Below are 27,690 nucleotides of genomic sequence, written 5' to 3' on the forward strand. Positions count from 1 at the left end.
CTTTCCAAATGGAATCCCAGTCATGCTGACAACTTGTAATTGTCCTAAAATTCATTGGCCCAATTAGCATGACTTTCACACTGGATACCTAGCTAGGAACAATTCATGGAAATATTAAAGGAGGCCCCTGACCTGATAAGACTCAAGTGGCTTTTACTTTTCTCCTGTAACAGACCAGTAAAACAGTGGGACTGGGCACATGAGAAAAATTAGGCACATGTTCAAGTGCCTGTAGTGTCAGGGTTTTAATCTGCCATTAGTCCTGGGTGATGTGTCCTTCTGATCCTTAACCAGCAAGTTTTGGTGGTAGGAATAACTCACTGAGCCAGAAACAACTACTTTAATGAATTAATTTCCTTACAGATTCTTCAGAAACATAGAGTGTAAGAAGTAAATTAGAACTTTATATAGTAGGCTGAGTTTTAACCAGAAGACCAAATGCCCACATCACAGATTCATAGCCATTCAATATACTTTGACAAAATTATTTCTGTTCTGGGAATGTGCAAAGATGCACAGTCACTCCCTTTATTAAAGCACTTTGCACTTTCTTTGTTCTTAAAATTCACTGGCTCAGAAGCTTTACTTTTCTCCTCCTATTTATTTACTACTAGTCCTTGCTTTGTGTTTCATGGCCATAAGGTGGAGGGGTAGAAAAAACCCAAACTGACTGTAGGAGGCAAATGTTGTGCTCCTGACAGGGTGGGGGAGACATATTCAAATTTCTTACAGCTCATATTAGATATTCCCCATTTCCTTTGCTGCCCATACGTGGGTAAGAGGGTGCTGTTTGTTTACCAGGCTGCTTGACCCTATTGCACAAATCTGTCATCTATTGTGCTGCTAACACGCTTTTAAATTGCAAATCTGATGCTCTTTAGGGGTCTGGAAGGGAAAAATTTCTCTCTCCACACCATTCTGTTTCTCTTGATTTCTTGCCTGTTGTAAGTGGAAGTTGGGATGTGCTGAATTTGCACCAGGGGTGCAAATGCAGCCTCAATTATAAGCATAAAATTAGAGTCTGTTCCCCATTAATCAGCCCAGCTAATTGCTATGCACTACCATTAGCCATATGGTGTGAAAGACAGCTTGCTCTCCCTAAGATGAAATTTCTTCATTTCAGACATGAAATAGTGAGGGCTCTGTATTTTAAAATAGCTTGTTTTAGATATTTAATTTCTAAACAACTTTCAGCAGTGCTTTCTATCAAGGCTAACTGCACAATAAAACTTTGCATTTATGTGACAAAGCTGGGTATTTATAGTGTACTACAGCTACGGCACGGAGGAGACAAAGAATTCAAATGTATTAGAGAGTCCTGGCTCTGGTAGGAGAGTGAAGCTGAGGTTTGCTTCAGGTAGCTGTTTATTTCAAAGGATTTCATTGTGTTTTGTCAGATATAAAAATCTACACTGTTGGTGAAAATGTTAATAGCTGGGGAGAATTCACAACCTCAGTGGAATTTATTAGTATTGTAGGCAGCATGGGGAGGGACATCTATAGTTAATATTGCCTCAACAATTTCCATTATGAAACCTTCAGTGGCTTACAGCTTTGCCAAACTTAAACTGTTCTGGCTGAAATATCCTTTGCAGGGTGTCAGCCTCAGGCTGACTTTCTTTGGAAAGTTTCAGCTAAAATGGTTCAGCGATTTCTGAGAATGAGGTTGGAGTAAAAGATGGGTTTTGTCCGTGTAAAACAAGACCTTACAGCAGTTTTGGCAGGGGGGTGATGCACCTCCTCGCTGCAGGGTGAGGAGCTGGTTGGGGCAGGAATTGTCCTCACGGCATCGCTGCTGGGGCCTCGTGCAAAATCTCCCACCCGGCCTCGCCCGCGGCTCCTCGGGCCTGGCAGCCAAAGTCTCCTTGGTGCTGGCCACGTGCCACAGGCCCCTAATTCCTCATTGTCCATTGTCCCTGGATACACAAACAGGGCTCCTGCACGGGGACGCTCCGGCCAGGAGGGTTTGGGTGCCAGGGTTGGGGTGAGAAGGCCTCGTCCTGTGGGCCCGGGCAGAGATCCTCAGGAACATGGAAGGGAAGAGGAGGAGGATGGGGAGCAAGAGGACAGGAGAGCAGCAGGTCCTCAGAGGCTTGGGGTGAGGAGAAAGGCATAAAAAGCTGATAATAAAAGTTAGGGGTGGTGGTGGCGGCCTGGGGAGGAGCAGCGTAGGGATGGTGAGGGGCTCGGGATGAGCCTTGAGGATGACAACAATGACGGGATTCAGGAGCTGAAAATGATGGTGGGCTGCATTACTACCAAGCACTACTTGTTTTAAAATCAAGCAAACCTCACAAAAAAAAAAAAAAAATCAATTTTGGTAGGCTTTTCCTCTAGGCCAACATGGCATTGTGTGTGAGCCTCACCTGGGGAGAGGTGTCATGGAAGAACAGCAGAGACACAATGACACAAAAATCCGTGTCCTGGCTGCAAGGAGCTGGCATCCCTGCTCCTGCACAGAGCCTTGCTGGGAGCTGGAGGGTTTCTGAGTGGTTTGGAGAAGCTCCTGGGAATTTTAAAATTCTTTCAGGGAAAGGAGAAAGGGTGCTGAATATTTAGGAACTTATTTCCAAGTGCTAAGTAGGCACTAAAAGCCAAAGCTTTTGAGGGAAATTGAATTAAAAGCACTTTTAACCAGGTCTGAAACGCAAGATCTGCATGATGTTTTAATTCTCTGTGTAGAAAGACTGGAGTGAAGAGACCTCCAATTCTGCTGTTGGGGGGATAAAACACAAAAGGCACACTAAATTTTAAAATATAATTCTCTAGGTCACGAAGGAACATTCAGGGCCACCTTTCATGCCAGAGAGCCACCCCATGGTGGGATGTGCCAGCCTCTCCAGGTTTTGGTCATGGGGTGAGGTCTCCTACTATCCCTTGGGACTATTGGGGTGCACTTTTGGGAAAGTTAAGGGGCCACCTGAGGAGCAGTGAAGTGTTTCCCCTGCTCTCAAAGCTGGGTTGTCCCCACTGCACAGTGCCTGACTCCATCCCACTTGTGGCAGGAGGTGAGACTGGGATGTGTCCCTGTCCCCAGGCTCCCTTGGCTGCCTCTCCCTCTGGGTTAATGCCCCAGGAAGGTGCCACCCTCTGAGCCTGGTGCTGTGTGGATGCTGGTGTTTGCCCATCTCGTGCTGGGAGCCTGGGAACCTTTGCTTGCCTGAGTAAGTGTGGCAATTTCTGTCCCTCCAGTCTGCTGGGAGAATGTCAGGACTAGCCCTGATTCGCTTCAGTCACAAGAACTGCATTGTCTTAACTTGTGCCAACTCTGTTTCTAATTACATTTTAATCATTTAAAAATGATTAGCAGTTTTTATTGCCTTGTTTGTGGGTAAATTTTCTCACCCCACACATTCTAGCTGTACTCCAATGACAAGTCCTTTTATAGGCAAAAAAGCCCCTGAACGTCCCCATGACTATTTACCTACAGCATATTTTATTCCTTCCTAAATTTTAATACTTACAGGGTGCCAAGGCTCTGGCATTTTCTGGTGGATCAATTGTGGTATTGTGCTGTAAAATTAAGCAGTTTTTTTTGGCAATCCCAAACAATGTAACTTCCACCGAAATGAAGATACCGCACATGTGTTAACTGTGAAAAGTTTCAGCCCTGAATAGTTGCCTTGAAGCTTTTTGCGGTGAAAAGAATTATGTATTTTCCTCTCTTTGAAAACAAAATTATTATTTTTTTTTAAAAGCCATGTTTAAACAGGCTGTTTTTGTAAAAGGCCCCTTTTTTGTTATCTTTAGTGTGGTTAGTTGCTTTATTGCTAATCTTGGTGGGTAACTGTATATTATTCACTCTATTGTTCAGCAACACAAGAGAACCTTTGTCATACTCCCAATAAGGCTATTTATATAGCGTGGCACTTCTGAGGGCTTCTTCCTGCTCTGATGTTCTTCCACCTTCTGGGGAAAGGAAAATAGTTCATCTGAGAGGGAGAGTGAGCAGTGGTCCCTCCTGACAGCTGCTGAAGCACAGGCGAGATGCAGATTCCTGGGATGCCACTGGGAACAAACCTAGTGGTTTCCAAAGATTGGGTTGCGTGTGGTTGAGGTTGACCAGAAAGTTTATTGCACAGGGAGATGTGCTCAGGTCTGGCCAGGCAGAGCAGCTGGGGTGGTCCTCTCTGCCTGACACTTGGTGCCATCACGGGATGATGTCCCTGCAGCCACCCAGGTTTTGTCCAGCAGCTCCTTGGGGACCAAGAAGGACTTGGGAAAGTCAGGAGCTTCTTGGTTTATTTACTTTTTTTTTATTATTATTATTTCTTGAAGCCTTGATTTCAGTGGGGGATTTTCTGTTAAGAGGACAGCAAGAAAAAAAATAAAATCTTTACTTATGAGATGGGGGTTTCCTCCCTGGGGTGAGTGGGTGGGTGAAACCTAAAGGCTTTTCTGACCTTTGTGGCTGTGACTTGGTCTCGTGGGTTTAGATGGGTGGTGGGAAGAGCAGGGCAGCTCCCAGCCACAGCTCCAGAGGCACGAGGAGGGATTCCCACCTGGAGTAGGAACACGTACCTCACCTACAAACTCGCCCGTAATACATTTATGCCTCCTTACAGAAAACAGCCCTTGACAAGGCATCATCAAAAAAACCCAACAATTTAACTTTTCTTAGGAAACAATGAGCTACCTTAGCTCAAAAAGAATCCCAGCCTCGAGGTCAGTCATGGAGCAGTGCTTTAGGAGACAGAGCTTATATTTCACATGCCTGCTTTGTATCTGACCTGACGCAGGGCACCAGCCGCCAGAGCAGAGCTCTCCGTGGCATTAGTGATCATTAACATGCTCGGAAAACTTGGGGAAACAGGCGCGCTCGAGCACAAAAAGCTGCTGCTGCTGCTTGATTTTAGCTCCCCCATTAACACCAGCGTTTCTTAGAGGGAGAATAATTGTGCTTTTGGAGTTTGGGGGGAGGTTTGCCAGTAGCTGGGGATTGTGTGGAGGCAGGAATATCTTGTGGATGTGTAACACAAGCGTTAAGCAAATGTAAAAACCAGGCTCAGCAGGGAAAAATCTGCCTTATTTTGTGTGCCAGCGTCTGCGGGACAACTGTTAAAGCCCGCGGAAAAGAGGCTACAAACAGGCAGCTCTCCCTGTTTTGGGCAACCCTTGAATTATTATTTGTGAAAGGGGCAAAACCCCTCTCTTTTTATATTTTCCGTTGCTAACCAGCTGTGCAAGAAGTTAAACATCGTAATTAACCCATATGTGACCCAGTACATTTGACTGATTTGCAGGCAGGGCCGGCAGGGTAACTCGAGCTGGCAATTTGAACCCAACATGTTCGTAATGATGATTTTACAGTGTAATGGTCGCACTAAATCCTTTCGCTTTTGCTCTGTAGCCGCTGTTGTGACAAGAAAAGCTGTGGCAACAGAAATGAGACTCCATCAGATCCAGTGATAATTGACAGGTAAGGACTGCTATTGTTTCCTTCCTTTTTTTTTTTTCTTCCTCCCTCTCCTCATTATAATGAAACACCTGCCCTGTGTTGCTAATGGGGAAGAATTAGGAGGATATGTGGATGAAATTTTGGTTTTTTTGATACAGAATTAGTTGTGCTTTGCAGTTGTGATTGCCTTGGAGGGGCCATATGTGGGATAACATAGGGATACTGGAGTGCCCTGCTCTGTGGAGGGCTCCAGCTCTTGTAACTGATTCATGTGCATAAAGAGGAGATTTTTCTTTCTGACTTTCTGTGACTCAATTCACATGCTATGCCAGGGAAGCTTCAGGAATAAAATAATAATAGTTTGTGATTTATGAAATGTGGTTGGGTGCTTATAAATATTTAACTTTTATTTGAAAAATGTTTGAATCATTATCACTTAGCTACTGTAGTTCTGTTGGATGCAATCCATCTACATTTTAAGGCTTTTATTTATGCATAAAAACAGTTAAGAAAATAGATCTGCAATGTAAAGTTTTTTTCTCTCCTCTTATTTTCTTTGGTTGGAATACTATTTTGACTGTATTGTCAGTTGATTAATTCATTTTTGTCTGTCTTAATTATTGTGTTTTTAAACAGATCCATATTGCTAATCTGACATCACTGAGTAAATCATTGCAGTACAATACATCTATTCCTGTTGTTCTGAGCCATGTGCAGTTTCTGTTGCTTGCCAATTATGCAAAGTGGTAGCCAAAGAGCCATTTTTACATTTTAATTGTCCAAATGTGTTGCCCAAAGCTGTGTGAGATAGTCAGGGTATTGTGCAGTGCTACTCTAGAGGAGTTAAATGGCCACCAAGCACCAAAAGTGTCTGTCAGGGCTGGGGACAGCAACACCCTGCACTGAGCTGTGAATAGAGGGACCCCAAAGGGGACCCAAGCACACAGGGGGAGGGCACAGAGCACGTGCCTCTCCTTGCATTGCTGTCTGAGTTATTTTTGCTGTATGAAGTTGGTAGTATCTTCCATGCCAGAGCACCCATTTTATGAAAGAAGGTGAGGGGGGGTTGATGTGCTTGTGCTCATCCCAGCTCCCAGTTCTTGGATGGGTTGGGTAGGAAAGTGCTTTTATTGGATGCTTATAGCAGATGTTTTGATTAGCTGTAGTAAGTAATCCTGAGAATGTTTAAATCTCAGAAGATAGCCCTATCTATTTTAACTAGGCATATTTTCATCTCTGAGCATCAGGTAGCACCAGAGGAAGTGTGTGTGTGGGGGAAAGCCCCCCAGTGAAACCTGTACAGAGCTGTGTTTTATAAGCATGCTGCAGAGCTGAACACTATAAACATGGTGTTAGAGTGGCATTTTGAGCAACATGAAAGCTACAAAATTCACATGAATTTTTCATTGTACTGGAAAGTGAGATGTTAAGATGCTAATGGCAGGTTTACAGAAATATTTTGTTTAACTATCTAGTATGCAAAACTGCCAGTTGTAAATAATTTTAAATTTTGAAAGCCAGAGATGCTGTCTGTTATGTGCTTCCTGCAAAATGAGGAAAATAGGTACAGCAAAAAAAACCAAACAACAAACCAGCTTTAGCTTCCTAGCAGTGATCCATTCCTCAGTCTTTACATGAATTAGTTACCAATTTTGAAGTTTCTTCTCAAAATGCAAGCTAAACACAATTCTAAGCTGATAACACAAACCCTGCCTCGCCACCCACACTGGATCACACTTGGCTTGTGAATGGGTTAAGCTTTTAGGTCCTTCACTTGGTTTTAAATTGTGACTTTGATACAGAAGGTTGATATGACTGTGGTTTGAATAACACTTGATTTTGACCTGTTCCTGTGGGTTGCAATGGCATAAGAAATTTGACTCAGCAGTACTGTAATTAGCCCTCCCTGTGTTTTTGAAACAGGATTGTGTTACCTGGATTGCATTAGTGTGGCTTCTATTGTTGCCGCTTCGCATCTGTCCCAGTAGGGTACTTAAAACCTTTTCTTGGCTGGGGCTAGTTCAAACAATTTAGGCCAAGCAAGTATGTGCTTTATACAGTTAGTGGCTTTAGTGATGTTTCTTGTGACATTTATCCTATTCATTTTTCTTGTCCCCTTTGGTTTGGAAAGGATGAAGTGATTTATTCAGAGCTTTTTTACCTTAAAACGAGTCCTTTAAAATAGTTCTGTGATTAAAATGCCTGCACAAGTCAGGCCATGTGTTTGGTTGTGCTCCATTGTCACTTCTCCATGCACACAGTTTTTAACTATTATGTCAATTGATATGCAAAGCCATATTTAGTTATTTTTATTTGCACTGAGCTTAGAGAATTCATTTACCATTTGGGCTAAAGCACTCCCACATGCCTGATGCTCTGATCAAGTCTTTGCCTATGGATTTAATCTAACTCTTGCATCAAATCTTGTGAATCCACAGACTCTGACCTAACATAGAGTTTAACATAGAATCTGTCCATGGGATTTTTGACATATGTACTTACATGGAAATGCTATCCTCTTCTGACAAGTTGGAATACTATTTGGGATTGATTAATTCTCTTTGATGAGGAAGGGATAGAGAGGGCTCTGGCTTTGTGGTGGTTTGGTGAACTTGGAGAAAAGGGTCTTTGGCAACTTCAAAGTTACATGTGTTGTATTCTTCTTCAAACCCTGGATATATATATGGGAAATTGGATTGTATATTTCTCTAATGAAAATGTGAGTTTTAAGAATGAAAGTCTGTAGCTATGTTTGAAACTGGATAAGATTTTATTCTTTATAAAATTGTTTTGTACTTTGCTCTATTATACTATCAGCAGAAACAGCAGTAAAAGGGACCAAAAGAAATTTATACTTATATAAAATAGTGATTTAAATTTTCTCTGGAGAACAAAATAAATCTATTATGATTACAGAGCAGTCATCCCAAGGAAGTTTCTTGGAAACCTGTGTGTGTCTGTATCATCTTCTTAGCATAGCCTGTATATTTTATCCCTAATCCAGTTACATGTGTTGAGATGAAGATCTGATGAACAGGAACTCATTTTAAAAGGGATATTATTGTCACAATACAAATGCACAATTCCTCCTACGAGTGCAGTGGCAGGGCTGTATTGTAATCACACTTAAAGAAAACACAGAGCACTTCCTGTTATTAAATTAAATTCTAGATTGATTTAACTTTCAAATTGTAACTCATATTTGAATTTAAAAGGTTCACAATAAAATTCCTGTGAAGAAATTGAATAAATTGTAGTTTTATTACCACTCTGGATATCCTGGTGTCCTAACCTTTTTCCTTACAGTTATCTTAGTTCAATAAATAAAACCTCATTAGACTATTCCCATTTCAACGAGTTTATTAAATTTTACAGGAGTAATTAGCATAAGCTGTGCTAATTTTTCTGGAAGACTAATGAGAGAGCTTCCTAATTAGGTTTGCTTTGTAAGAATCAGAAAAGATGATAATGACAAAAGTCACATAGGGGAGAAAGTGGGGCTTTATGTTATTCCTTGGTTCAGGAAAAAGGCTCCTCTCTTGGCACTGTGTTGCAAACTTTCAAACCCAATTTACCATTGTCAGGACCCATATTTAATGGTGTTACCAGTGTCTTCTGGGGCTTCTTTACCTTTTATGGCTGCATCCAGTCAATAGAGTCCTACTGACTGATAAAATAGGAATAGCTACTGCAATCCCAAATATAGCGGCAGAAAATATACATCATATCCATCCTGCTTGAGACATTGCATGGAAGAAGGGCTGAAAACAGGCAGTTCCTAGTTCATCCCAAGTTTTGCTTCTTCCCAGAGTACTTGAGCAGGCTGATGACAGTGACCTGGGATTGGCTTTGCTAATATTTACCAGTAGAGGCAGGATCTGTAGTGAGATTCTGGCCACTGTCTATCTTCTGGATTGATAATCTTTAGGTGAGGTAAAAGCCAAGGGGCTTCGTGCTGGAGCCCCCCTGGGAGGGACTGTGAGACCTTTGGGGTCTGGGGATGGCCAGGGCTTCTTCTGGTAGTACACTGAAGGTCTCCATGTGGTATTTTGGATGCAGTTTGGCAGCAGTGAGGAGGTTTGTGCCTTTCACAGCTCCTTGTCCATGGAGCAGGGGTGGGGACTCATGGATTGGAGGCTGTAATATTTCCCATGCCTTGATATCAGATGATACCAAAGTACATTTAAATGCATGACCTCCTACCAGTGTCCTAAAGGTCTCTGTGCTTCCAACATGGGCAGGATGCTCATCTGGGCTCTCTGTAACCTGTCCCAGCACACCCAGCCAACTCACTCACAGATGGGTTTGAAATCTTTCAGCCTGTAACCTGAAAAGTTTTATGTTTGTGGGTAGGATTTCACTGTGCAATGACATGAAAAACTCATTACCTCTGTTTTACTGCTTTACAAGTCATCAGGTAGTGGATTGTATTTTACAGGCCTGATCTTCTTTTCATCCTAAATACCAGGCAGGTGGAAAAGTGACTGGGAGGGCTGTATCACACTCCCTGCATCCTCCCCACAAACACACTGCTTAGGTAGATGTGGCAAATAATGTGTTTTGCAGTAGCTTTCCATGTCTGGAGAGAGGGGGAAGGAGATGCAGGCAGAACCTGCACTCCAGAAGAGGCTCTGGCAAGGGGACAAGGTGGTTTTTGCTGAGAGGGAGCTGCTGAGGGATGCTTTGCTGCAGGGGATGGGGTCAGTGCTGCAGCTGATCCCCACCAGTCCATAGGGATGTGAGCTCATCATAGCACTGGTGTCACAGCAAAGTGGCAGGAGATGCCAGGTGCTCTGCCACCGGCCCCTTGGCAGGAGTGCCAGTCCTGGTCATATCCTTGTGCCCCTGACCATGTCAGTACCAGACCCTGGCTATGGAGTCAGGGGAAGCTGTGTCTGTCCAACACATCCCTGGTGTTGCCTGCACCAGGGATGGGGCTGTGGGAGCCTGGGTGTCCCATCACTGCTGGGTCCTTGGCAGAAGGTGCAGGAGGGCAGGCATGGGGCACTCTATAGACATCCTAGGTGCAAAATATCTATGTGTGTGAATATTTGGCTGTTATTTGAAATTTTGTGCTGGAAAGCCCCTCCTGCCCCCCTCATTGCTGTGCCCCTTTGAGAGCTAGATGGGAATTACTGCTCCATCAGGGGGGAGTCAGAGCAGCAGAAGCTGGGTGACAGAGCTACCCCCAGCACTGCACAGAGATGTCTCCCAGGCTGTCTTTCCAGGCTGTGCTGCCTAAACCCCCTGGGCCTCTGAGCAGGGTGTTCAGAGACAGGAGTTGGCCTCGAGCGCTTCGTGCGAGCTCCGGGAGCCTGTGAATCCACACATCTCTGGGAGGGGAGGGATCCAAACACACATCCTCCAGGATTTGGTTGTGATTGATGCAGCTGAGAAGCATTACCCAGAACATTTCCCACATGACTTAGGCAACCAAAGGCATTTTGAGCTGTTGTGAGATAAATGGGAGGCTCTGATCAGTAGACACTTCTCACACTGAGATTCAGGCTTGCATGCTTGCCCCTCTACGAGTGCTCCTCATGCATGTGGTGTCAGTCTTCTTTCTGGTGATGAAATCACTACAGCTGGGGGTAACTTTGCAAGGATTCTTGCAAAAATCTCTCGGTTTCAGCCTGTTGGGGTTGGCACATATCACTTCTGCTTATAAATTCCTTTATTTTGCTCTTGGGGCTGAATTAACTTGGTCAGGGTCAAACCAGCTTCTGCTTATTGTTTGTTTGATTACTGTTCTCTCTGCCTCCAAGTATAAGAATTTTTGTATGATCTCAGAAGTATTATGCAAAACCTTAATTTAGTCTGAGCTTCACTCAGAAGGTTTGTGAGTTTCTTAGCAAACCTGTTCTGGGTTTTCAGTTTGTTATTAAATCCCAAACCAGGCAAGTCTTATGTGGTTTTGAGTTTCACTGCAAACATTTCACGCTACTCTAATAGTTACTTGCTTGTCTCAGTGATGCCTTTTGAATCCACAGCTAGTGTTTGGAGCTTTAGTTAACTGTGATCTTATGCTTGGTTATTACTATTTAATATCACTGGTGATGTAGCAGAGGCTTCTATTGCAAAGCAGGCTCACTGTGCTGAATGCTCTGTAATTTCTGAGTGGGGAGATGATCCCATTCCTGAAGAGAAATGATTCTCCTGAGGCAGAGTAAAAACTGAGATTTTTCTGGGGAGACTAAAAAGCTTGTGTTGAATGTCCTGGGGATGAGGGGAGCTGAAGACAAGATTGCTGCTTTTGACATTTGACTTCTAGTGCTCACCCACAGCCATGGGCCTGGCCAGCTGTGACTTGAGTGCACACATGGGATGCGCTGGACCTGCTGCCCCAAGGCCCCAAGGTCAGTGTGTCATGTCAGTGATTCCCTTGGGCTCTTCCTGAAAAATCTGCTCAGCAAGGGTTAACAATTTTAGGAGACTGAATCAGTTTGTTTTAGTCCTCAAAGTCCATCCTGAAGACCCTGTGGATTTTCTTGTGCAAAGGAATCTGAGACCTTTGCTGCTCTATTCCAGTGGCAAGATTTGGGTATTTGAGATTGGAGGTGCTTTAAAAAGTTCGGTGCAGTGACCTCCTGCAGCACCAGGAAAGCTCTGAGTGCTCTGGCCCCAGCAGGAGCCCAGGGCCTGGCAGGGTGATCCATCCCTTTGTTTTTTGTCACAAAACTTCAAATGTGCTCTTCATACCTATCGATTTCTTAATATGAGCTCCTTCTTCAAAGCATGTCCTGCAGCAGGGAGGATGTGCTGGGCACAGTGGGCTCCCTGGCTCCATGCAGCTCAGTGCCAGCTCTTCTCTCTCAAGAGTGGGGATTTTTTTGGGGGTGGAAAAAGCCCCCTGTCTTTTTCTCATATGCATATATATACACACATAGTTTCTGGAGTGGATAAATTTCCTCTTCCATCTTAACACCTGATTTATTTCCATATTTGCTGTCGCAGTGGGAATGCATACATGAATAAGAGCAATGGGGAAATGTATTTGCAAAGATCATCCTCAGTTTTAATGCAGATTAGCTAAAATTCTTCTGAACATGAAAAATGTATCTCAGCTCTATCCCAGTGTTTACTGGATAAAAACACAAGCCAAGCTTTATTCTGCAGGAGCTGAGGTGTGAGTAGTTTTCTTCATGTGAGTTTTCATAAATGTTTGCATGTTCCAGCCACCAAAATGTATTCTTATGAGTAATTTGCCACAGTTATTAAAATAACTATGTTAAATTTGCAGGCACTTCTGCCTGCTGGAAGTATTTAATTTTAATACAGCATCTAACTAATAAAGTTAAAAGAGAGTAAGAAACACTTGTAGGTTAGTGTGCAAATCATGACTGAGTTTCTAGAAATGGATTTAACACTGTCCTTGGAAGGCAGAAAGTCTCTGCAGTAGCAGTGGGAAATGTTGGTATGAATTTTCCTCTTTCCCTGTAACATGGTGATATTTTTTCTGTAACAGTACTGGAAAAGTACAGAAAACCCATACAAAGTTCCCAGTGTGTCACATTAGCAACTTTGCATAGGTAGTTTGTGATCAGAATATATTACTGTATCAACTGGGTGTTTACTTTTTTGCTAAGGACAGTATTTTAGAGTTTTTTTTCATTTTTAAAGTGGAATGAATAATTTTCTACCCCCTTTTTTAAAATCTGGTGTCTGGAAATAGGAAATGTGAATATGAATTTTCTGTGAATGATATGAAATTAGTTATTAAAAGGCTTTATATCAAGTCACTGAAATGATATACTGGACTGTAGTAAGGTGACCCAGATATAGAGCCTTTCAGAGCAATCATTGAAATGCTATGAACAGTGCTGTTTTGTCTTTGGTTTCTTGCTGCCTCTAAAGGTGTAGGCAGATGAAGATAACTTTAAAAAGAGCTATTTCTCCAATTACAAGCTTTTGTCCAAGAGTAAAGAAAGATTTTTTCGACTAACAGCATTCACTATAACAAAATTAAATTCCCTTCATCTGACAAGAAGCAGAGTCTGGCAATAGTTTGGGATTTTTTTGTTGGGGCTGGAGCAGCTGCTTCTGTACCCCTCTGTGTTTTTCCGAGACCTGAGGTGGGGTCCCCTTCTTTGGGGACATCATTTCCCCTCCCCAGGGCTCCAGGGAGGGCTGAGGGAGCAGCATCCCACTGCCACCCCCCTTCCCCTGCTCCTGCCATGCCAGGAGGCCCAGCCAAATCTTTTTGGGTTTGTAACAACACGTCCAATCTGGCATTCCACAACTACGGCATCTCGCTAACGGGCTGAGGCACCAGAGCTCAGTAATGTAATATAAAAAGTAATGGTGTTAGCTAACACATCCTTAATAAGATATTGTCTGCTGCTCTGCCATATGCTACCGAGCAGCCTTTCCCTCTGTGGGGCTTTTGAGTTCTCTCAATAAGATTATTTCAAATACTCTAATCCTGAATCATTGACATGAATACAAAAGCCTAGTGACATCTAATAGATGCCTCTTAGCTTTGCTTTTCCTCTTGTTCCTTTCCTTTTTCTTCTCTTTTTACCTGACAAAAAGCTTACAGACACTTGGGCTCTGTCTCTCAGTACCAGCATGTGGGTCCCCTCATGAAATATAAAGGAGGAAAAAGGGCTGACATAGGGCTGATAAGCCACAGAGCAAAGGACTATAGAATTAAAAGTAAATGCCAGTAAATCCTACCCTGTACACTCAGTTGTTCTTTTATTGTTTTCTTTAATTCTTCCAGTGCCATGCTGGGCTAAAAGGAGATGAAAAATGGTGCTACCAAAAAAAAAAAAAAAAAAAAGGTGGTGTTACAATGCCAGGGTTATTTAGGCTTGCTTGATTCTTGGGTATTCCTAATGCTTCTCTCACCTTGACTTCCTAATCAGTTTCAAACATTCAGCTAAACACATAATTCAATTAGATTATTGTTTAGGCCACGTTTTTCAAAAATTAATTAAAAAAAAAAAAAAAGTTGACATCCTCGAATGACATGATTGTGACCCTGGAACTGATTAATTTTATATAACTAAATGTTAGACTTAATATTCCAATATGAGTGTCTAGCAATCAAAAAATGATCTTCCTCTTAGTGTTGTCTCAATGACTATCAGAGGCAGAAAATAATTTTCAATTCATCTCCTTTTGGATTTTGACAAACTATTCATCTGTTGTCTCCAAAATCTGCCTTGGAAAATGTTACTGGTGCAGGATACAGGCAGTGTCTACAATGGGTTAAAAATAAGCTATTTAAACCACAATACTTTTTCTTAATTTTTATGCATGGTTCTGCAGGGAGAGTCTCAGGCTCTCCTGACCAGGATAACCATCAACTTCCACCCAGTTGAGTCAGATCTCCTCTGTAAAATCCCTCAATATAATCCTTCAGTTGGATTTTTTGGCATCTGCATCACTACATAACCATTGGCTGACTTCCCAGATGTTAAGTCACTTTGATAAGTGGATGTTAAAAACCACTTTACCTAGTTCAAATTTTGTAGAAAGATGACACAAGGAGAGGAGAAATGTATTCTGTATTCATTATAAAGTTCTTTGCTCTGAAAGAAGAATAAAATTAGCCATACTCAGAGCTATTAAGATCTGATGGTCGCTTCTCCTCGCAGCTGCTCCAGGTGCCTCTATATCTCTGGCACAGTCTTGCACAAGCTGGGATTTGGCTGCAGAGGGGAGTCTACACCCTGGAATATCTTTCTGGGGTTTTTACAGGCAGGAGCAGGAAAGGACCTGCAGCTTGAATCAGGATTTACCCCTTTATTAAAGAAAAATGAGGAAATTCAGCTGCGTTACAAACAAGTGCCCTGGAGTTTTCTGTGGTCTGGGGCAGAATTTGTTTCTCATGCTGGGGTTCTGTGTTAAAAGTAGTTCTGTAAAGCTTTTTTTCCTGTTGGTACCATGGCCTGGTATTACTGGGTCTTGTTGGACTCTGAGGCTGCTGAGTGAGGGATGCACAATAGAAAAGTCTCTTCCCTATGGAGCTTTTTTTTTTTAAAGCACAGTGAGCTCCATAATAGCTCTGGCATTCTGAAAAATGGAATAAACTGTGCTGTAGTGTAGGAGGAAAACTTCTCGCTGAACCCCATTATGGGTACGTAAATTGTCATCTGTCGTGTACCACGTGGCAGGAGACAGGAACTTTCCTGCTTTTTTTTTTTTTTTTTTCCTGAAGGATTGCCCTGCTGTGACAATGGTAACTCAATTTGTCAGAAATTACAAGAGCATTAATACATCATGCCCTAATGTTTCATTAGTACATTAATACTTTTGAAGTCATCGGAATTTCCCTAATAAATGTCTTCAGAGTTGGCTGGCCATTCATAAATGTGAGTTTTCAGCATTATAATTGTGATTGAGATACCTATTTTCCCTGATTAATCCTTGGAGTTTGTGTGTAACAATCAGCCTTGTTGACATAGGCACTTGAAAGAATAACATGCTGTTAGTTCATATTTGAGTTATTGCAGAGTGGCATGATTTGGAGGGGAAAAAAATAGGGAGACTATTCTCAGGGAAACAAAAGAAAATTTTGGGAATGCTTTTTGCCATGGTAACCCAGTTATTGCTCATTAATCTGTCACCTATGAAACGAGTTCCAGACTCCGACACTCCGCAGCGTCGCCGGGGGTCGCGGTACCTGCGGCCGCCCCCGGGAGGGTTCCCAGCCACCAAATCCCATCATGTGCCTGGATGGGCCTCAAAGAGGGCAACCCCCTCCCTGCCTGGGCCACCTGGGCTGCCTGGCCCTGCCACCCCAAGAGCAGATTCCCGGGGTGAAGGGGAGCAGCCCCTGGGCGCCGCAGCGCTGGCTTTAGGGGCCGCCTGTATCTCCAGAAGGAAGGAAGTTTTTTTCCCTTATTTCCAAGATAAGGTGTCATTCATGAGAGCAGCGTGCTGAACTAATCAGGTTAATTGAGAGGCCCTGAATAGCTCTCATTGAGCAGATCCCTCCTTCCTGCTCAAGGCAGATAGTGCAGACGGAGAGATTACAAGCGCTTTAAACTCTTTCTCTCCATCTCTGAATTTCACACCCATTTCAGGATGACGAGGGTCAGAGCAGACGTGTGACAAGGGGTTGTACAATTTAGCTTTGCTGGGAGCAAGCTTTTATTTTTGTTGTTTGGGTTTTGGTGTGGTGGTTTTTTTTTGTTTATTCCTTTTAATCATCATCATTGTGATTATTTTTCAGTGAGGCCAGTGCTTCCCATCTCTCCTGATGCCAGGGACACCCTGCTGATTTACACCAGCTGGAGTGGTGTAAATTACTCCACTGTTTTGGAAAGATGCAGAGGACATTTGGAAAGATGTGGAAGACGAATGTAGTCATTTGATTGGCTCTAGATTGACCTGCTTCTGAGTGTTGTTAATATTAAAATTATTTCAGACCTAACTCATGGCAGGGCTGCAGGAAACATTAATTTTAAAAAGATGTTTTCAGTGTTTGAAGCAGATAGCAGTGGGGTTTATTGCTTTTATCGTATCATTTCCCTTTAAACCCTTCTAATCGAAGTGGCTGTACATAATTTTATTCAAGTTTACCAGAATGTGAAAGCATTTCCCTCTGGATACTCTTGCCAAATTAGGAACAGCCAAGCTCCAAACCTCATCCTCATCTTCCTACTTGCCACAGTCTATAATATTTTCTTTGCAAATTGTAACTGTTAGGGTGAAGAAGAGAGAATTTTCAGGAAAACAAATACCCCAAAAGTAGTGTGTGTGTGTCCCCACTTCTCCAAGCTTAGCTCAATTTAAACACCAGCTAAACATGAGCATCGTTGTCCCTGTTGGCCCCCTCCTCTCCCCCTGGCTTCTTTTCCTTGCAAGTTTCAGGAATGACTTTAATTATCTCTACAATCAAATTCTCACTGCTGTCCCTGTGAAAGCGTGTAGTCATGGATTGCTGGGATTATTTTCTTTAGCACTTGGGGATAGAGAAGCTGGTTGTTTGGAAATGAGAACCAGCTGGGTTCTCAGAGCCGGCGTTTGGAGGGAGCCACTTTGCACAGAAACCCCTGTGCTGAGCAGAACCCCCAAACTGCCCCTGCTGCCTTGGCCACAAGGGATTAAGACATGTCAGGGCTGGGTTTTTATTTTGTTTATCTCATTAATATGCATCAACAGGGTGGCTGCTGCCAGGGCTGGCCTGAACTCCTCACCAAAGTTGCTGGAGGCAGAGGTGTGCACTTGCAGTCCCATCCCTGGCTTCTCCTGCCTGAAACAGAGAAAACAAAATTAATTAATAGAAATCAATCCAAATAACTATAATAGAGACAAGTTCTGCAGATGGCAGGTGAGCAGGTAAACAGAGATTAATGCAACAAGGGGAAGAGCAGAGATAACATAAGTTATCTGAACATCTTTTGTTGCCCTAGAAGACAAGTTGCAGGGGTGATGTTCTTCCTTTTTTTCCAGTTTGGAAAAATTAGTTATTTGTTGTATCTTACTGATCTGTTTAAATGCTAAATTAAATTTAAAATTAGAACCATATATGTAGTCAGAAATTACATGAGCTGTGCTTTTAGCTGAGTATTTTGTCATAGGGAAAGGCACAGAAATCATCTTCATTTAGTTATAAGGATGTAAATTTGGAGATATTCCACTGGCTTTAAGGCAGCTGCTTCATATTTCTGTCAGTTTTAAAGAGAAGTATTCATTCTTTGGGATACAAGGATTTGTTTCTAGGGTTTATTTACATTTTAAGATAGCAATATAAAATACATTTACATGCATATTTTCTACTTTCAAAGTTCTCTCACACTCCTGCACATTGTGTTTCTCTACACATTGTTGTGAGGTTGGTTTATAGTTTAAATTGTGACTTCTCAATGTTTGAAATGCAATAGTGACTAAATTGGTAGCTTAGGAAAAAAGTCAAGAAAAGAAATCTTTCTGCTCCTTATAAAAAAGTTTGTTGCAAAGAACATGACTGATCATTGAGCTTTGAGCAGCTACTTATAAATTATTTGATTTCTTTAATGCCTGGGATACAATGACTTAGAGTCTATTAATATCCCCTTTAGCACAACTAAATTATATGTTGAAAGATGAAGCCATTTAGTTATGAACATGTTTTGATCACACTATGATGTAAAATCTCTCATTTGTGTTAGATACATTTTCACATGCATACTATGGATTTGTATTTTTGGTGGGTTTAGGTTTTTTTTTTTTTTTTTTTTTTTTTTTTAATCTGGATTTTCTGTTTGTTTTCTTTTTAATTTAATTTTATTCTCCCCCCCAACAAATAACTGCTGCATTTCCAGTCACTCAAATTTGGACAGAATTTTACTTCCTGTTTCAAAGGTCAAGGAAAGCTGACCTCAACAGCAGTGTTGAGGCTGCTGAATTATTCATATCATTGACTTTGTGTCAGCTTCCACATTTGTGCAGAGGGATGTTTTATTCATTTATCTCATTTAGGGACCTGCTCTGCACCTGTTTCTACCATTAAGTACCCTGTAATTTGCATTTGATGCTAATTTAGTTTCATATCAGCCTGGTCCCCTCTTGTTAATTTAATTTTCTAAGACCCTTTTCATTACAGTAGAAATGTTTCCCTCTTTAAAGCAAACATCTATACAAGTAATTGTATAAACTGCCTTTTAAATAATATCTTTTAGAAGATTCCATCGTTTAATTCCTTAATTCCTATAATTAGCCATGGTTTGATTAATGTTTCAAAGGGTTAAATTAAAATGCAGAATTACTCAAATGCATACTTGAATAATTTTCCCTCTGCTGATAACAGTTTCTGCATTACTGCTTTTATTCTCCTCATGATTCTGAATATTACATGTACTAACAAGCACTAATTTTCCTGATGTAGTGATTTTCCTATGCTGAGCAATAGTGGGTTTTAATGTACAATTGTTGGGAACTCCACATTGCCAGTGGGATACTTAATTTTTTTTTTTTCTCCTTCTGATCGATTGTAAACAGTTGAGGGGAAATGCTGTGGCTGAGCTGGTCTGGGTTCCTTTCCAGATTGCAAGAAACTCAGAGATCCTTTATTTTGCCAACAAGCATCGCTGCTGTGTTCTCACAAGCTGCGTGATTAGTGCTGATCGCTGCAGAGAATCATTTGGCAATATTTACAACCATCATGGATTTGTTTGTGGAGGTGAAAATTTGCATCTGCTGTGATCCTTCAGGGCAAAATGCTCCAGGGTTGTCACCCCCGGGCACATTGATGCGTGTTCAGAGCAGGAATGTGGCACTGGGGTAAATAAATGACCAGAGGGGCTAGAGTGGGAAATCAAGTCCCTTCTCTCCCCTGCGGGTTTATTTAGGACAAGGCTGGATAATTGCAGTGGGGTGGACACCTCCTCCCCTCCCTCTCCAGCCAGGGGAAATGGAGATGTTGATTCTGAGCTTTCAGAGGTACAAACCCCATCCCTTGGTGTCGGGGAGGGGACAGGGACATCAGCACACCCAGGGCTGGGAGCAGTGGGCAGCTGGGCTTCATTACCCAGCAAAGCAGCCCAAGCTAATTCCTCGCTGTGTTTACAGTGGGGAGGGGGAGTCAGGGCATCTCTCCCAGGGGACTGTCTCCCCAAATTCTTCCCTGCCCTCCTGGGCACAGGAGAGATTTGGTGTTTGGCTCGGTGTTGATGCTCCAGCCCGTTGCTGCAGTGCCTGTGTGACAGGAAAGATGTGAGTCCTGCACAGGGGATCTGCTGTGCATCAGCTTTTGTTTTGCCCCGGCAGAAGATGACACTCTTCCTCTTCCCCCAGTCCCCCCTCAAGTCATGGAGAGTTTGGGAAGAGGTGCCTGTGGGTTTGGGATGAAATGAGGCTGTTCTGCCTCTGGGGTTCTGCTCCTAATAGAGCCCAGGGCTGCTCCAGGGGCTGAGTTTGGCTGTGATGATCCCAAAAGTGTGTCTTGTGTTACACTACATGCCACTTAAATGAACCTGAGACCTGGAGTTCTGGAGCTGCTAACAGCACAAGGATTTAATATTTAAAAATTGAGTTGAAACAAAACCTCTAGTTTATGGGGTTTTTTTACTCTTTCTGCTGGCAAAGATGCCTCACAGGCTCTGTTTGTGCTGGAAGAGCCCCCAGACCTGGTGTCAGGGGTCCAATATTTGTGCCCTCCCATTGCAGGAATACCAGGGCTGAGGGATAGACCCAAGTACCTGCAAGCCTCACCTTTCCCATCAGCCCACAAATTCAGATATTCATAACAGCTCCCCCTTTATTTTGTCATATACTCACAATAACGGCCTCAGAGCTGGGCATTTCCTGAGTATTAATGACCAGCTGGGGTTAATGGCCCTTGCTTGTGCCTTGAGCCATCAGCTCCTCCCGACTGGTCATTAATTCCCAGGAAAAGCCCTCTGTGGAGGTCATTATTGCCTAATTATCTCCATACACTTTAATGCCAGTTTTGACAATGTACAGTCTCATACTTTGAGTTATAGGTACTTTATAATTCATTAAATAGCTTATCATTAAAACTGCAGATGATCTTGATTATTACTTATTAATGTTTTCCCTTTGATATTTTTATTTTTTTAAAATCTGATGCTCCCGTTTCTGGAGGAAGGAAGGGACAAAGGTAGATGGGCTATGGCTCCAAAGTCAAAAGCTGTCACACAGCAGCTCTCTCTGTCAGGAGGGGTCTTCCCTGGCTTTGAGAAGGTCCCAAAAGCATCTGTGAGTGGAGTCCAGACCTCAGCTCAGAGCTCACCTTGCTCAGCCCTTAGCAGAGACTTGAGGAGCTTTGGGATGGCCCTGGAAGTCCTGGCAGCATCTGGCCCACAGCTTTGGTAGTTCTTGACTCATTTTTCTCTTCATCCTGGTCCACATTCAGCCCTGGGTTTGCTTTGGGAGCCTTTTCTCACCTCGGTGTGGTTGTTCACAGGGTGTTGGGGTTCAGGATTTGGCCTCTTCCCCAGCAGCATCAGGTGGGTGCTGTGTTTGAACAGTTAGATGGGGTGGAAATAAATGAGACAGATTCAAGCCAAGCAGAGGGACTGTAATTTCTGCTTTTAAATAAGAGTGTGCATCTCTTCCTCCTGGGAACAGCTTCTCTTCCTGTCACTCAGGTGTGCCTGTGCATGGTGTGACAGAGCTGCAGGTGCAGAGGCTCTGAGCTCTGCCTGTGTGTGCTGGGAAGGAGCCACACTCAGCCCAGCCTGGGCTCCTTGCTGGAATCACAGCCTGTGGAAGTGGCCAGAGGAGCACTGATCCTGATTCTAGGGAAATTTTCTGTCTTATTTGCCCCAAATGGCCCAATCCTACTGCCTTGTCTAGTTCTTTATTTTCCACTCTTTCCCCAGGCTTTACAAGTGAAATATCTGGATAGCAGAAAGCTAAACCTTTGTGTCTGTGGTTTCTCTGAGGTTTTGTGTGCAGGAGCCCTGGTCAGCACCAAAGTGGGCTGTGACTCTCCTGGGCCAGCTTGGGGGCCGCTGTGCTTGGGGCAGATTGCAGTGGCAGGAGAATCTGTTAGCCAGAAAACCTGTCAGGGTGTTTGCTCCCTGTACTCAGTCATTACTTGTGTTTTAGTTGCCAGACAGCATCAAGTTGTTTCAACAACAGCAGCAACAACAACAATAATAATAGTAGTAATAATAATAATGCAGTTTGGGAGCTGTTTTCTCCATTATCTGTGTCTCTGTTGGTTTTGTGTTTGCTGGAGGAAAAGTTGTGTGTGGATGAGAAAATACTGGCCCCATTGAGCTGTGCCATCGCCTTTGGAGGAGGCCAAATTTCACCCACTGTATTTGCTTTTCTACCTCTGAGCCGTGTTTGTTTACAAAACCTTCTTCTGAACTGCTGTAAACGGCCCAGCCGAGCTGCCTCCCTGTCCCAGTTTGCTCTGGCCCTCTCCAGAAACCAGTCCGTTTGGATTAAAATCATCATGTCATTTGAAAGCAGAGAAGCAAACCAACCCAAAGCCCTGTGCAAAGTTTGAAAGTAGCAAGTTGCTGCTGAGAGGGAAAAGGAAAAAAAAAAATCCCAACCAAAACCCTTAAAATTCAGACTCAACGGGTCTCCTGTTACTGCTGTCCAAGGGCTTGAGGCTGATGAAGAAGTTACATGCTAAAAAAAAAAAAAAAAAAAAAAAAAAAGAAGAAAAGAGGGCAAAAGGGAGCAGTGTTATTTACTTATTTATTTAAGAGCCTAAAAGATTTATGGTAAAGCTAATTTCGGAGCGCGCTCGGCTCTGCATCCCGGCTGTGCCGAGCGGGCAGCGGCGGCTCTGGGGCCGCTCCCCGGCGCTCTCAGAGCTGCCATTGTCGGGCCGTGAATCGGGGCCCACATCGGGGCCGTGAATCGGGGCTCACATCGGGGCTCGGAGCCCCGACCCGCCCAGGGCCGGGCCCGGAGCAGGGACCTCCGGCCGGGCCAGCGGCGGCTCCGCGGAGCCGCCCGGGAGCGCTCGGGACCCCTTCCTGCCCCTTCCGCCTTCGTGCTCTCTCCTTTTTCTTCCATTTCCTCTTTCCCCTTGTTTTCCCTCTCTTTTCTCTCTTTCCTCCCACTTATATTTCACTTTTCTTCTATTTTTGTTTTGTCTCTTCTTGGTTTTGCCTTTCCCCCCTTTTTTATTCTCTATTTTTTCTCCACTCTCCTGTTTTCTCTCTCGTCTTTTCATTCTTCTCTTCTTTCTCTTATTTCCCTTTTCCTATTTCCTTTCCCTCCTCCAATTCCTTTCCCCTTTTCCTTTCCCTCCTCCAATTCCTTTCCCCTTTCCCTCTTCCAATTCCTTTCTCCTATTCCCTTTTCCTTTCTCCTCCTTCCCTTCTCTTATTCTCCTCGCCTTTTCCTTTAGTTTTCCTTCTCTTCCACTTTTTCCTTTCACTTATTTCTTTTTTTTTGTTATTTTTTCTTTTACTTTCTTCTTTCTTCTTTCTCCCTCTCTAATTGCTCCCTTGCTAAGAGCCAAAGGCAGAATTACAAATGCAGTCTTGGCATTGTGGTTTGCAGGATTCTTCAGGGATGTTTTCTTCTGCACAGTATGTTCTGTATCTTCCTTTTGGATCGTCATCTCTGTGAAAGAGAAAATATTCCTTCTCTGTTCTGAGCACAGAAGCATGGTAGAATTATGAAGTGTAAGGAACGTTCTTCCCTTTCTCAACATCCATATAATTACTGTCAAGCCAAACCAAAAAGCCTCAGGCTTAGAGATCACTAGAGTAAAGTTACATTTCGCAAGACAAAAACTGAACTCAGTGCTCAAAACAAAAAAATTGGTGACCAATTCTGTGTCAAAGACTAAAAGCAGGCATGACATTTTGCTAGGAAAAAGCAGAGGCACTTGGGTTTGTTACCATATGGAATATAAATTACTTTTATTTATATTTATTTGTTCCCTCCTGCTTTGCAAGGAGCAAACTGAGCTATTAAAATTCTTGATATTTTTTGTTTTTTCAAAAGAATTAATAGCATCAATGAAGAAAACATTGTGGGGGGGAATAGATGTGCTGTACAGTGACAACATTGCCTTTTTTAAAGTTCTAATTCCAGGGTGGGAGCACAGGAGCTGCTTTGGATGGGAAATGTATTCATGCAATGAAAGGCTGCATTTGAATGCAGCTTTCTTTTTTTTTTTTTTTTTCTTTTTTGTTTACATTTTCAGCAGAACCAAGATGACACAGCTGGGCATGTTCAAAGTGAAATAAAAATAGGAGTGAATAAATAAATAGTAGTAAAGAATAGTAGTAAATAAAAATGAAACCGAATGAGCGCCGTGCGGAGCCTGGTGGAAGGGGCTGGGAAAGGTGGTGCCAGGCTGGGAAAGGTGGTGCCAGGCTGGGAAGGGGCTATCAGGCTGGGAAGGGGCTATCAGGCTGGGAAGGGGCTGCCAGCTGATGCCCAGGAAGGAGGTTGGGTGGTGCAGGGAAGAAGAGGCTGGTGGGGCAGCAGCAGAGCTGGGTTCCTTTGGAACAAGTTTTTACTCCCATGCTGCGATCTCATGGCTTAGCCCTGCCCTGGCAGCCTTGTGCCATGAGCTGAGCATTCTTTTGGATGTTTTGGGGGGCAGTGTGAAATTTTGGCTGCCTGTCCCCATGCCATGCAGGAGGCAGATGAAGAGGAGGGGGTGAGAAAAGCAGGGAGGCTGCTGGGGGGGCTGGGAGCTGTAAGAGAAGAGGCTGGGAGACCTGGAAGTGGCAGGCAGACAGAGATAGATAGCAATTAGGATCTAGAAGCAGGCCGGGAGATAAGGAGTCACTGAAGATTTACTGTATGTCTATGGACAGAAAGAAAGAGCGAGTACATTGGGAGCAGGGAGGGAGGTGTGCACGCACAGTAAATCTCTGGTGATGCCATATCTCTGGCAGCTCCTGCATCCTAATTGCTCTCTCCTTGGCTGCTGCTTTCTGGCCTCCAGCCACTTTCTCTCCCTTTCCTACCTCCAGCACCACCTCTGTGAGGCAGCGTTCAGCCTCTGTAGGGCTGGGCAGGGCTCTGCTCCCCTGCCATGGCTGGAGAGGTTTTCCTCTGCTGGGATTTGTGCTCTGCTTTCCAGCACCTCCAGTGAGCCCTGGGGAGCAGAGAGGAGCTGCCAACGCTGTGGGTTTGCTCCTTGCACAGCTGGGTGACCCTCACCCCTCGGGGGTTTTCCCTACCCTCAGGAGGAGCCCTTTGTGCCGTGCTCAGGAGCCAGGGAATTGCATTTGCAAGGGGATCAGGATGTGTTTGTGAATGTCACCATGGGCATCAAGGGCAGCCCCGAGCTGCAGCCTGTGCCCACCAGGACAGCAACGATCTTTGCAGTCTCCAGAGAGTTTGGGCACTGCCACCACTCTTAAATTTACTTTTAGGATCCTGTTCTTTGCCCAGGAACAACCTCTAAATGTCTGGATCTTTGGGAAGGTCTTTCCTCACCTTCTCAGCATTCACATGTAGTTTCCCATGTGAGTTTTCTTAGGTCACATTCTATTTGCTTTAGGAACATGAGTGGCCCCAAGGAGCTTCTCACAAGTAGGATTTACCTCTTGAGGTCAGAAAGATGGTGGGATCTGCAGTATTGCACTGAACCTTGCATCCCTTTAACTTTTGAGGTTTTTTTTTCTCTACCAAACAGGAATAAATGCCTCTTTGAAGCACAGTATCATATTCTGTCATGCATCTTAGAGATCATCTCCTGATTTGTTCAAACTCATACCAGTAATGCTTAATTAGAAGAGTTTTATAACAAGTAAATATTTTCTTAAATGCATAATTGATTGTGGAGGGAAGGAAGAACTGCAGGAATGGAAATCATACATCATTTCATTATTAATGGCAATGTCTAAATAAAATGCAGACCTTGTCATATTTAATGGATGGCTGAGTCCATTCTGCTTTAAAATGCAAACTGCTTGCTTTTTTTTTTTTTTTTTTTTTTTTTTAAAGGTGCCTGCATAATTTCAGCCAGTTTAGGTGGAATTTAAGATTTTCATAATGTGTTTGAGGGATTTAAAGTTTGTATGACCTAAACTAAGTTGTCTCAGAGCAAACCAATAAGGAAATGGTCTTGGCATAGGTTTGAAAGTTAATGTTCTCTTAAATTTTTTTCCCCCTGAATAAATTAATTTAGGGATTTTCTTACAAACTGCATAACACCTAATGAAGGTTTTATATTTTTATTGTATATAAAAGTGAAGCTGGTGGAGCTCTGCAGATTTACACTGACTGCAGCTGTGGTGATTAGTGTTACCAAAAGGCAAATTCTGATTCTGGACCATTTATTAGCTGTGAGAGCTGAGGAGTGCTGTGAGCGTTGCTGGGTGGTGCTGGGGTCTGAGTAGGATTTGTGCAGCACAAGTCAGCCTGTCCTGGTTCTGGAGAGCCTGGCACCACACAACAGACACGAGGGAGATGTGGTGTCTGAGCACATCAGGGATTTAAGCATCAGAGAGAGGGGAGCAGGGGATGGGTTAGGAAATGAAGACCAGATCTGCTGTTTGCTCAGTCCCTCAGCTTGTGGCTCCCTTGGGGTTGTGCTGTGTTTGCCTTCACATGGAGAAGCCTTGAGGGGCTTTGTGTGTGTGACAGTCTGGATGCAGAGCAAAGCTTGTTCACTGGAGAATGGACTGAGGTGGGATGGGTGCAGGTGTCCATGTCCTGGCTGTGTGGAGAAAGATTTCCAGAGCTGGCTGCAGGCTGGGGGCACTTTTTGTGCCTTGTCCTAAGGACCTGATCCATCAGGGCAGCACTGGGAGCTCCTCTCAGCAGAGTTTCCAGACTTTGTCTCAAAGCCGTACAAAGCTGGAGAAATTTGTCATATTATCCTCTGTGTGAGTGCCAGCAACAGCCACATGTTCCCATGACAGGTACAGGTGCCAGACACAGCACAGGCCAATTTTCTTCTGGCAGGATCACTCAGAGTGTATCATGGCACAGCCAGGACAGGAATGGATCAGTGTCTGAGCAGTGCTAGGGCTGCAGACTGTCCCTGCCTGGGACCTCTGCCTGTGGCTCAGGTGACACCCAGCACCCAGTCTGGGTCCTGACAGTGATGGTGGGATGGCTGGAAGAGGAGAGAGGGTGACTGCAGGTGAAATGCAATGGTGAGAGGGAAAATGACTGAACTTGAAGCATCTTGGCAGCCCTGGGCACATGCTACAGCTGGTGCTTGCAAAAGGATGTCAGGGATTTTGTTCCCTGGCCTTTGGCAGTGCTGTTGTGTCTTCCTTGCCCAGCACAGACCACAGAGGCCTTCAGATCTGAGCTGTGGAGAACTCCTGCTCTTCTCATCTCTAAATCTTTAAAATATTGCAAATAGTTCATTTGTTTCAAAGCTTTAAACTCAAGCCTTTGATGTTGCTTTTAGGAAGTTAAATAATAAAGCACAGTGTTCTCCGAATGAGGGCTTTTGTCAGAAAACCTTGCTTTACAATGAAAAGAAGGAAAACATAAATAAATGATACTCAAATATTTATAAAGGCACTCAGCAGATCAAAATGTTTCATTCTGCCTTTATATTGTTACTTCGTGTCTCCCCATCTGAGATTATTTTTTGTTTAAACCATGCAGTGCAGAATGTATTTTGCTTCTTATATCACTAATTTGCAGTGTTTTACTGAGCCCTTTCTCATAGGGACAACAGCAGGGCATTCAGGGGGTAGGTATGTAAATACAGGGAGGTTGTGGCTGTGGCTGCCAGTTCTGTGCCTCCTTGCCATGGGTGAGCTCCAATGGGAGAAGGGAGGCTGCTCCAGTGATAACACTGATTGTCCACAGGCTGATTGAGCACTTTTTGTGTATTCCTCTTTAGCAGTGCACATGTGAGAGAAGCCTCTGCCCCTAACATGTATGAGGTGCCACTGCCTCCTCCTGCCCAGGGAATATGGGATTCCCTGCTC

General features: G+C 43.6%; 1 protein-coding gene across 7 annotated transcripts in view; it reads left to right on the plus strand.

The window, feature by feature from the left end:
- The window catches only part of EBF1 (EBF transcription factor 1), a 263,837-nt gene that overhangs the window by 13,452 nt on the left and 222,695 nt on the right, over positions 1 to 27,690 (plus strand). For all 7 annotated transcript variants that reach the window (XM_056502104.1, XM_056502106.1, XM_056502107.1 and 4 more), the window contains exon 6: positions 5,351 to 5,419. In XM_056502104.1, the coding sequence (XP_056358079.1) occupies positions 5,351 to 5,419 (69 nt within the window). The remainder of the gene's footprint in view (positions 1 to 5,350; positions 5,420 to 27,690) is intronic.

The sequence above is a fragment of the Oenanthe melanoleuca genome, chromosome 13 (genome assembly GCF_029582105.1).
Source record: "Oenanthe melanoleuca isolate GR-GAL-2019-014 chromosome 13, OMel1.0, whole genome shotgun sequence".
Classification (NCBI taxonomy): domain Eukaryota; kingdom Metazoa; phylum Chordata; class Aves; order Passeriformes; family Muscicapidae; genus Oenanthe; species Oenanthe melanoleuca.